The sequence below is a fragment of the Myotis davidii genome, unplaced genomic scaffold (genome assembly GCF_000327345.1).
Source record: "Myotis davidii unplaced genomic scaffold, ASM32734v1 scaffold44, whole genome shotgun sequence".
Classification (NCBI taxonomy): Eukaryota; Metazoa; Chordata; class Mammalia; order Chiroptera; family Vespertilionidae; genus Myotis; species Myotis davidii.
The window spans coordinates 15,862,990-15,875,308 of NW_006299705.1; the positions used below are offsets into that span (position 1 = coordinate 15,862,990).

General features: G+C 34.2%; 1 protein-coding gene across 1 annotated transcript in view; it reads right to left on the reverse strand.

The window, feature by feature from the left end:
- KIAA0825 (KIAA0825 ortholog) overlaps positions 1–12,319 on the reverse strand; it is a 357,466-nt gene that overhangs the window by 290,185 nt on the left and 54,962 nt on the right. Inside the window, exons 4-5 of the mRNA XM_006775530.2 lie at positions 9,049–9,217; positions 5,211–5,868 (exon numbers count right to left, since the gene is read on the reverse strand). Of these exons, the coding sequence (XP_006775593.1) occupies positions 5,211–5,868; positions 9,049–9,217 (827 nt within the window). The remainder of the gene's footprint in view (positions 1–5,210; positions 5,869–9,048; positions 9,218–12,319) is intronic.

A 12,319-nucleotide genomic window follows, 5' to 3' on the forward strand; every position in this document is an offset into this window, starting at 1 on the left:
AATCTGCCCGACCCTGAGCGTGACTGAGGGTGGCATCACAACCTCCCAATTCGCCCTGCTCTGTGCATGACAGGGTGTGGCCCCCCAACTCCCCAATCAACCCTGCTCTGAGCCCAACCAGGGGCTGCACCTAGGGATTGGGCCTGCCCTCTGCCACCCGGGAGCAGGCTTAAGCCAGCAGGTCGTTATCTCCCGAGGGGTCCCAGACTGTGAGAGGGCATAGGCCGGGCTGAGGGACCCCTCCCTCCCCCCGAGTGCACAAATTTTTGTGCACTGGGCCTCTAGTTTTTATATAAAACAAGAGACCTAAGAATTAGCACTTACTTTTATGCTCATAAGTTCAAGGTATAGAGTAACAAATAATTTTCACAGAGAACAGAATTCAGAAAAATTTCAGGAATGTTCCATAGTGAGTTAGTAACTGACTTTCTATAGAATGTGACCTTCTGGCTTGCAGCAACCTCATGTTTATTATTTGTTCATATTCTTTGTTTAATATAGAATAGTTGCAAAGTGAATTTGTCCACTTTTAGAATAATTTTAGTCTACACTTTTCAGTATTTTTGCAACAATTTTTATTCTGCTGTTAACATACTTATAGCTTTAGACAATTTCTTTGTCCAGATTAAAAATATGATTTTAAAATCTCAGTATCTTAATCTCTTCTTTTTTAGTTTACCAGTTTTAAAAATGTGATTGAATGGTTAATAAGGTATATAAATCTCAAACTGACCTATGACCCCTCATGAGAAACCAAAATATGAGTCATTTTTATCTATCATCCTCAGTATTTGAATGTCATAATTAGAGGATGTAACAAGTGAAATATTCTTTCCACCCTTAGGAAGAACACACAGGTGTTCTAAAAAGGGAGGAAGTCAATAATTGAGTGCAATTTAGTATTTGCTAATTGTTGCTGTATGAAAGCAAAAATAGAACTCAAATTGTATCTACTTTCTCTTGCAAAGTATATGTTCCATCTTTCTTGTTTTACTGTCTTTAGAACAAAAATTCAGAGGCCTCATAACATTTAATGGTGAATAATTGGGTCAGAAAAATAGAGTCCATGCAGCAGAAAACATTTTAGGTAAATAAAGATATATGCACTTATGCATAATACTACATATTTACTCAAGCACATAACATACACCCGCCTCTCATACACATATACAGTCACATATACAGTCAGTCATTTTTTCCAATAGCTTTTAATAAAATAAATAATTTCCACAGATTATACAACATTTAGTGGAAAGAACTTAAAACACCACAAATTCCTTAAGGAAAGACTTTTTGAATGTTAGACTTTTTGATTATTTTCTTGTAGAAACAGAGAGTATCAGGGTGGTTATCAAGGGATGAAGCAAAAGAAGAGATACTGGTTAGAGGGTATAAACTTTGGGTTAGAAGATAAGTTCTGGTAATCAAATATGCTGAATTATTATTATAATTAGCAACAATCCTATCTATCAAAAGAGTAATATGCAAATTAACCATCACTCTGCAACAAAGAATGCGGTGCCCATAGCGGCCAGGGCAGGACACTGGCTGCGTCACTCGGCAATGTGAGCCCAGCATCTGCTCCTCGGCTGCGCGGAGGAAGGGGAGGGGCCCCTGGGTGCAGGACGCTGGGCTCACGTTGCCCCTGGCGACACGAGCCCAGTATTCACACCCCGGCTATGTGGAGGGAGGGGGGGGCTTCTGGCCAGAGTCTGGGGTGAGGGACGCTGGCATCATTGCAGGCTGGGCTGAGGGAACCCCCCCACAACCGTGCACAAATTTCATGCACCGGGCCTCTAGTATATTATATACTTGAGAGCTGTTAAAAGAGTAGATCTTAATTGCCCTCCTCACCACTAAAAAGTAATGCTAATTATGTGATGTGATGGAGGTATTAGGGTGGTTACAATGGTAACTATTTCCCAATATATAAGTGTATAAAATCAAAACACTGTGCATCTTAAACTTATACAATGTTAGATGTTAATTATATCTCAATAAATCTTGAAACAAAGAGGCTCAAATACATACCAGGATAGCTTAAGACAGAGGTCCTCAAACTTTTTAAACAGGGGGCCAGTTCACTGTCCCTCAGACATTCCACACATGCGCACTGCGGGTCCGGAACGAGTCAGCTGCTAAGCAGGACAGGCAGCGGCGGCAAAAACACCCGGCGGGCTGGATAAATGTTTTCGGCAGGCCGCATGTGGCCCGCAGGCCATAGTTTGAGGACCCCTGGCTTAAGATATATCAACAGATCACAAAATAGGAATTATAAGCAAAAACTTTCAAATTGGCATTATGTAGTTTTCAAATGAGAAGAGTGTAGGATAGTTTAGATAAAAGTAAAATGAAGATGACCCTAAAGTAGAGTTAGCACACAGAAGAGTGTTTTTAATGGAATACGCTATTTCCATCCTGTTTTTTTAGGCAGTAGAACACTGTCATAGAGTAAGGTCTCTGGAGTAAGACAGACCTGAGTCTGAATCCTAGCTTCACTTGGGAACCTTGAGTAAATTACTTAATATTTCCATGCCTTAGTTTTCTCACTATACAATACAAATAATAAACAATGGTACCTAGCCTATTGGGTAGTTGAGATAATGAAAGGTTAAATATGATAATGTACATCAATGTCTGACCCAATTAATGTTAACTATTGTTACTTAAGGAATGTCTTTCTTTAGTTTCAGAATATCAAGGACTTGGCAAGCATATAGATATCTATAATAATAAAAGTGTGATATGCAAATCAACCGAACGACTGAACAGCAGAATGACCATCCAGATGACCTTCTGGACCACCATGCTATGACATGCACTGGTGCCAGGCTAGCCAAGGTGGGTGCGATGCAATTGGTGGAGGGGGGTGTGTGCCATTGCCTCATGAGCACCCTGCAGAGGGAGACCCAGGCCACTGTTTGGCAGAGCGATTGATCAATTGGGGAGCTCAATAATTGCCCCAAAGAGGGAGGCCCAGGCCACTGACTGATGGGCTGTAGCGGGTGGGTGGGGCCTCCCGCTGCAGGGGTGATCCATTGCGGAGCCCCAGCTGGGTGGGCAGGGCTTACCTCTTTGGGGCAATCGATCGCAGGGCTCCTGGACCGTGAGAGGGTACAGGCCAGGCTGAAGGACACCCCTCCACCCCGGCCAGAGTGCACAAATTTTGTGCATTGGGTCTCTAGTAAACATATATTAAAGATAATATAACATACAACCCATTCAAACCAATCTAGATTTTATTTAAAATAAATTATCATAAGTTTTATTAATAAATATGAATAAATTGTTATATTACTCATTTTAAACTATTTCCTTAATAAATAAAATTTGGTCACTGGGTCAAATATTAGTAATGTTGATCAATTTGGAGCTGGGTTAGCAGTATATACAGCATTAGCGGCAATTACTCATTTGGTTTTCTTTCCCTTAATATGTCTAGCTCAGAACTTTAGACCTGGTAGCTGCTAAATGGCCGGCTTATGGTAACTGCCTCATAGAGCTGAACTGAATTTTCAGGGAGCCCACCCAAACAGTACTGTTTAAAATTTCTCTTACAAATGACAAGCGTTTAGCTATACACTTTCAGAAAAGGTCCAATAGCATAGTGGTTGACAGCATAGGTCTTAGAGACATAAAGATCTCCATATGAATTCTGCCTCTGTACAACATGATCCAGGGCAAGCTAATCTAAGCTGCTTTCCTTGTTTATGAAATTAGGATAATAAGGAATGTAATGTACTTAGCACAGTGCCTGACATATGGAACTCATTCATGTAACAAGTGATTTATACCAAAGTTCAGATAAAGGAGTCTGAGAAAGATCAGTGCACCTGGACTTGTGGAAAATGTTTCAAATTTTGTTATTAAAGCCGACATACATAGCTTTCTCTCACAAACGGGAAAACACCTTAATATCAGCCTTAAAGACACCAAATAACTTACACATATTTTCAACCATATGTATCTTTTCTGTTATAAACTATTTTTAGCACATAAAAAACTATACATTGAAAATACGTTATATGAAAGCAGAAATTCTTTTAGAGAATATAAGAAATTAGAAAATAAGTACACTCATGTAGTGCTTTTAAAATTTGTGTTAACAATTAAAATGAAAATCTATTTGCTTTGAGTAAAATTGTACTGTTCCTGAATTAACCTATTTTATGTTCTGACATCACCTAAATTGGCTGACACAGCTCTACTTCTGCAGGAAAACAGAAAATTTTAAGAGACAACATTCAATTATTTGAAAAATCATATAGCATAGTAATTTGGTACTCTTGCATTTTATTAAGGAAGATAAGCAAAAATATAGTGAGCTATATAAATTTGTATAAAGTGATCACGAAGTCAAAGATAGCAATTCAGCAAATGATAATTTTCAAATACTTAAAAAATATAGTTTATAAACCTATTTAGAAATATACCTGAGTTTTATATAAAAGCATGTCTAATCATAATTTTCAAAATAATTATGTTTTTTACCTTGATTTTTCTCCACTGGTGGGAAATTTAAATGATGACAGGAAAGAGTTAATTGCATCACAATAGTTTCTTTCCTTTGTCTCTATTTTGAATAAAATTAGGGATTTTCAAATCATCTTTTATTTGTATATATTTTATAGCAATATTAAAGGAACTTTAAAAATCAGCTGTAGTTAAGTTGCTATGCCTCTGTAACCAATTATATATAACTTTATAATTAGTATTTCATAATAGCTCTTTATTGGAATTGACTGACTGAAATATTATAATCTTAAACCTCCAGTTCTAAATAATGCTAATTTCAACAAATTTTCAATTAATTCTTTTTATGTAATAATACTTCGGCTTTGGAAGATACAACAGATTAAAAATAATACTTTTCCATTATATAGATATATGTGTGTGTTTATATGTATATATACACACATACACACAGTTTCATTGAAAAATTTATGCAATCAAAAAGCCAAAGTTCCTATTGGCAATATTTTTGTCTTACATTTCCATTAGTTTTAATAATTTAAATAACAGGAAAGAAAACACTTCTATTACTATACTTACAGAAAAGGAAATGTATATGAAAAATGTGTAAATAAATTTCATAATATTTATTTTATTTATTTTCAAGTTTTCAATTAGGTTTAACTAAATAGAAAAATGTTAGAAAATTAAAGATATCAAAAGCTTTAAGACAAACAGAAATTTTAAAAATCACTAACCCAAAGCATGCACTGCTCCTCTATGCCTGCTGGAACTCTTGCTTGTTTTAGTCACTCGGGCAGCACTTTCTTTGAACTGCAGCTCACAAAAATTTGCAAGAAATTTTGACATTTCTTCTGTAACAGTATCCAGGTAGGTTTCTTTAATGAATTTCACTGTTGAGGATGGAGCTAAAATTTCATGCAGTGTGTTAAAATCCTCTTCTATCATTGAGTATAACCTAAGCATTGTACTTTGGTATCCATGAACCATTACATCTAAATTTGATTCCCTGCTATAAGAAGGAAAGCAGTTCTGCAGAAGTTTATTCTGTATATTTTGATACTTGACTATAACTTCTGATTCTGGATAAAGAAACAAGAGTTGTTGTATGCACTGATTTTTCAACAGAATTTTCTGCTGCAAATTGTTTATTTCATTATGGCTTTGTAATTTGCCCACTAAGAAGCGTCGAAGATGTAATCTGATATCATCCCATACAGACTTTACATCCATAGAGGAATGATCTTCAACAGAATGAAGAGAAGTCCTAGAGAGGAAGTGGAAAGATGTCCAACTTAGAGTTGATGGAAATGAAATGCTGCTCTGCCAGGAGAGGTCCCAAAGTAAATCCAATATCATTTCTTCTTGATTTTGTTCATTCTTCAACAAATCTTGCTAATGGAAGGAAATTATAACGTTAGAAATGTGATTAATTAAAGGAGTAGCAGGCAAAAAGATTTCTACAGTCATATAAAATTGGATAATTCATTTCAAATTAGAATTAATACTCTGATGCTTTTCAAGGTGGGCTTTTTTTTATTTTTGCATTTGACATTTAATCAGGTCAGACATTTTAGAGTGTTAGCTTTACGAATTGTTTAAATTTGCAAAGCCCAGAGAATGAACTATATTTTCAATTAGATTTCTAGACATATAGATTTTACCCTTCATTGTTATCCACCACTGATATAATGTAGGCAGTAGAAAAACCGCAGCTCGAAAATTCTAAAGAAAAACCTATAGTAAAATATCAATTGAAGTGTATTCCTAAAATAAGCTCAAGATCATACCCTAATTAGTTGCTGGTGGATAATTTTCATGCCTGAATGAGTATAATTATTATAAAACTCCAAATGAACATAAAAATGGAGACCTTTAAATATAGCATGTGCCCAGGGGTAACTAATAGCTGCCATCCTGAGAAATAAAATTTAACACATTTAAAGACTTTAACTTTCATTTAAATTCCTTTGTGAGAGCCATGTCAAGGAAGATTTTACTTTGGAAATTAATCTGAGAAAATTTCAATTCTCTCCAAAGAAATAACTAAGTCAAAATAGGGAAACAATACTCTCAGAATCATTCCCTAAAAGATGCTATGAGAGAATTTCATTATACTTTTCATGCTGAGAGAAAACAATGGTAGGTGTAATTATGAAAAGTAAAGGGACAAAAAAAAATTACTTTCTTTCTGGACTTTAAATTTTACATGTATACATTCCTTTTACATGATGACTTCCCTAATTATGTATATTTCAGTTAATACTGAAATTAGCTTATATTCTCTAAGTAGCAACAAGCCGATTGCAAGAAACATGGAAGCAAGTTTCAAATGGCATAAAATCAGGAAGTTTTTGAAATTTTTATTGATGAAGATACCACAGACTACAACTCCTGGACAAATTCCAGGAATGTCTTTCAGTCATTCTAAGCACTGTAATGTCTGATTTAATATTGTATTTTATTATATAAAAAGCACTTTTTCGCCTGGCCAGTGTTGCTCAGTAGTTGAGTGTTGACCCTTGAACCAGGAGGTAACAGTTGGATTCCTGGTCAGGGTACATGCCCGGGTTGCTGGCTCAATTCCCAGTAGTGGGTGTGCAGGAAGAAGCAAACCGATGATTCTCTCTCATCATTGATGTTTCTATCTCTCTCTCCCTCTCCCTTCTTCCGGAAATCAATAAAAACAAACATTTTAAAAGCACTCTCTATATAGTCTCTATCTTATTCATTATGGAAATGTAGCATAGATATTTAAAATCCCAATCTACAGATAAGGACACTGAAGTGCATGTTAAGTGACTTTCTAAACATCACATACAATAAAGTGTAGAATCCAGCATGAATCCCCAGCTTTGTTCTCCTTGTCCCCATTCAACCTACTACACTCTATGGAGCCATAAAGTGTATTGGCCTTTCGGCACCTTCTCTTTCCTCTCCATGGATTGAGTCCTTTTGATACTTATGGAAAAGAAATGTCCTTAGAGTCCAGGACATCAGTATTTTAGTAAATTCTATAAAGCAAGTGAATCATATTAGTGCTGCAATCTTGGGTTTCTCATTTAAAATAGAGGGTGGTAAATAACTGTAAATATTTGATCAAGTATAGTAGATTACAGAGGTTTAAAATATGTATTTAGTATGATTGCTTACATTTTGAAAATAACTTCAGGATAATAGCTATAATGAGGACCTCTGTTTCTTATTTAAACAGCTAGATAAGTAATAAATAGAAAATTTTCTATGAAAAAAATATTTGTATGAAAAATGCTGGACAAATGATTGACAACTTTATCAAGTAAAAACTTGATAATAAGGTCATTTTAATCTGGATCTGTTTTAATAATGTGCTCTTTCCTCAAAATAACATGATCAATTATGTGAAAAAAACCTAGATCTCAAATAAGTCTATCAGTCTAATGAATTTGAGCAAAACTAAGGCAGCCTTTGCCCTGCAGTGAATACAGAATGACTTATGTGTGACAGATTAAAAGATAATTAAAAGCTTTTGCTTTTAATTAAATGAGAAAGCATTATTACATCAATATTAATGAAATTCAATACACATGCCTCTTAATAGAAATTAAAGGAATAACTATATCCATATTTATTCTTCAAGGCTCCACCTTCAAGAGATAATGGGTGAGAGGATTTTCTTAAAAGAATAAGGCTTCAGGGCACATAGTCTTCCTTTCTCTTTCATTTATTACTTGTTAAACATTAAAGAGACATCTGCAATAATAACAACAGCCAAAAACTATTTTCATCTGATTCTATCATCCTAAGCCATCTACAACCTCAAGATATTTTCCACATCTGCCTTAGTCCATGTTTGATGTTTAGACAAAAACGGTGCCCCCTTTTTTCCTTAAATTAAATCAAAACCATAGGTATGGAAATACTGCTTTCTAACACTTGTGCTGTTTCTTGGGAAATAGTTTTTGCAAGTTAACCACCTTTGTGGATACAGGAGTCATAAAATAAATGTTTTTATTGAAGACTACAAAATCTTATTTAACATAAAGGGTTGTCAGTATCAAGAAATTACCAATGTAATAATTCTCTACCAATTAACAGTGACTTCATATAAATTGCTGCCTTGATTGAAAATAACTGGGCATACCTGCAGGTTAAGGATGAAGGGAATGATAAGACAAGGCTACTTAATAGATGTAATCAATTGTGATCTGATTATGCTTAATAATGAGCTCAGAGAAAATGGTATTGAAGGAACACAAAATGTAATAAATATAAACTTGTCTGGTAAACAATTGTGGTAGATATATACTTTGTGGTATACGTTACATTATAAATCAACCAAGAGTTATGTTTAATCTCCACTTATATAAAACTTCATTTTATTGATAAAAATCATAGAAAAACCCCCAAATAGTTCACTGGATTACATTGGGGATACAATAACAAAACAAAACATAAGCCCCAACCCCTAGAAATGCCAAGCTAATATGGTCACTAAAATAAACATTATTTACAAATAGAAATTGAATAAATTATATTCCTTGTTCACCCATCCCACTCCACTATAAAGCAAAGATATATATATATTTTTTTTACCAGTGTTTTGAGAAATTTTATCAAATCTCCATGGGGAATAGAAGGTGACTTGGATGAATTATAATTATAGTTATTTAACCATTCAAAACAGTCAGTTGTTGTCTGCAACTGCACATCTGGACATTGTTTGTTGACTTCGGACTGTATTTCTTTAATGCAATGTTCTATGCTATAAAAAAGAAAAGAAAAAATTATTTTGGTAGAAAGTAGGTAATAGCTTCATCTCATAATATCACAGGCCCTGAAATGTTTATATGTGGTACCTGATCACATACAATTTATAAAATTATAAAACATTCATATGATATGAAATTATAACAAAGAGACTATATTTTAAATCATAATTGAAACTGAAAGTTCAAATTTTCTGGAAGTTTCATTTCAAATGCAATAAAGGAAATACAAGATATTTAGCTGCTCAGAGATAAATTAGAAATTCTTTTGTGTTAAAACAAATATGAAGTATAGATACAATGAAATAATGGTCTTCTTGATAGGCAGTGGATAAAAGGCAGAGACAAAATACTCTTGATGGCTGAAGACCAGAAATGTACATAGTCTACTAATAGGCAATGACTATATAAAATTATGAAAAACTTCAATAAATGGAATATTAAGAGGTCACAAAGCAGATACCATGAGCTTGTCATTTTAAAAGTTGAAAAATATATATGCTGTATATACACTCTTATGATAGCTAAGTACCTCTTCCTGCCATTGAACTCTACTCCAAAAAACAAAAACATACTGAATATTGCAAATTAAAAAAGACTACAAGGAAATGAAACAACAGGTTAAAGCAATTATCTTTGAATTATAAAATTTGGTGCTTTTAATTTTATTTTTCTATGTTTTCTAAATATTCATTAAATAAACAAACAAACTAGGAACAGAGAAAATGTATCCAATTGAACCTTCCAATATATACCAGTTTTTAAAGTTTCATTCAAAGTATCCTTAGCTCTGATATGAAATAGATATACTATGTTATTTTATTTTTTATATGAAAATCTGTACATTCATGATTATAAATCTTTGTGGGTTAAACTGGTGACCTTAAGCAGAATGTCATCTGTGGAGCCACATGGATGTGACATATTACTACCACCTGATGGCAGCATATCTAAACTGCAAGAAAGCTTAAAAAAAAAAAATGAAAATTCATTTGAAGCTGAATCTCCTCAACCCATAATTTACAGCTAAGCATTTGCCTCTTAATAGTGTTAAGAAGGATTTGTTATTAAAATATTCGTACTGTTTTTAAAAATAGCATTGTTATTAATTACAGATGCCACATGACAGAACCATGTAGGTTTTGGAAACCCAGCTCTGATGATTAAAATTGATGGCATATGAATGACTTTTCAAAATTCATCAGGTATGTGTTGCCTATAAAACATTCACTATAAAACTTGAAGGAAGGCTTTTCAGGAGACTTCTGAGCATGAGTGAATTTAAATTGAATTATCTTGAAACAAATACACTCTGTGATCCAGAGAGCCTTTTCATGAAAACAAAGAACTTTACAAGAAAAACAGCACTTCCTTTGACCACAGGATACTCAATTTCCTCATGAAACAGCCTTATTCAGGGATGCCAGTTCTAAGTCTGACTTGAGATCGGAATATATTTTCCTAACTCTCGTAACAACTTCTATGGACTAAGAAGCACAATGCCCTAAACATGCACCTTGACTCTAGAAACCCTTTATCAAAGTCTTTATGATAGCATCCTCATGTGTCACATTCAATGAAATCCAAGAGATCACAGCATTGTGAATTGGAATGAGCTCAGAGAAAATGGTATTGAAGGAACACAAAATGGTATGTGTTAGTCTACCTAACACATCTGTTTCAGTAAGGACTCAGCTCTTGGGCTAATCTCTAACCTCTGACTCTGGGTAGAGGCCAGTAACTACAAGTTATAGATACAGTAAAGCCTATAGGGGCTAGACATTTTAGTAATTTGTCCAAGCACTGATAAAGAGACCAAGCAGTTGCATTTCAGGGGACCTCCCTCACTGATAGAAACTAAGACAGTTAAGCTGTCTTTTAAAAGTATTTTGTCACAAATTTTAAAATGTCAGAACTTATCTGCACCTGATTTTTTTTTTAGTTGGCTAAACATCTTGTCATTCTGCCATTCACCACGGTCTTATTTTCAAAGTGCAATTGTTTGAAGTCTAAAGATTTATTGCCTGATTATTATACAAAAGAAATATTTTCAAAATTTAAAATGAATGTTTTGTATGTAATCTGACAATTTATCTTCCTTACTTGAGGTAAAAATTAAATTAAAAATTAATTGAGCGTAGTGGCTTGGGTCGATTTCTGAGTTCTCTGTTCTGTTCCATTGATCTATATGTCTGTGCCCAAACCAAGCAGTTTTGAGAACAGTGTATTTGTAATATAGCTTGGTATCTGGTATTGAGATCACTCCAACTTTGTTCTTCTTTCTCAGGATTGCTGCAGCTATTCGGGATTTTTTTTTTTTATGCCGTATGAATTTTTGAGAGTTTTTTCTAGGTCTGTGAAATTACCATTGGTATTTTAATGGGGATTGCATTGAATCTATAGATTGCTTTGGGTAGTATGAACATTTTAATGATGTTGAGTATACCAATGCATGAACACGGTATATTCTTCCATTTGTTTATATCTTCTATCTTTGTTTTCAATGTCCTGTAGTTTTCTGAGTACAGTTTTTTTTACCTCCTTGATTAAGTTTATTCCTCAGTATCTTAATTTTTTTGTTATAATGGTAAATGGAATTGCTGTTTTAGTTTATCTTTCTGAGCATTCACTATTGGTGTATAAAAATGCGATGGATTTCTGGGTGTTAATTTTATACACTGCTATGTTTCCAAACCATTTACTATGCTGCTGTAAAAAGGAAGGAACTAAAAGGCTATAGATTTCTGGGTGTTCATTTTGTATCCTGCTACATTGCCAAATGCATTTACTAAGTCGAGTAGCTTTTTGATGGAGTCTTTGGGGTTTTCTATGTACAATATCATGTCATCTGCGAACAATGACAGTTTTACTTCTTCTTTTCCAATTTGGATGCCTTTTATTTCTTCTTCTTGTCTGATCACTATGGTTACTACTTCTAGTACTATGTCAAACAGAAATGGTGAAAGTGGGCATCCATGTCTTATTCCTGTTCTTAGGGGAAATGGTTTTAATTTTTGCTCATTGAGTATGATGTTGGCTGTAGGTGTGTCATATATGGCTTTTATTATTTTGAGACATGATCCCTCTATTCCCACTTT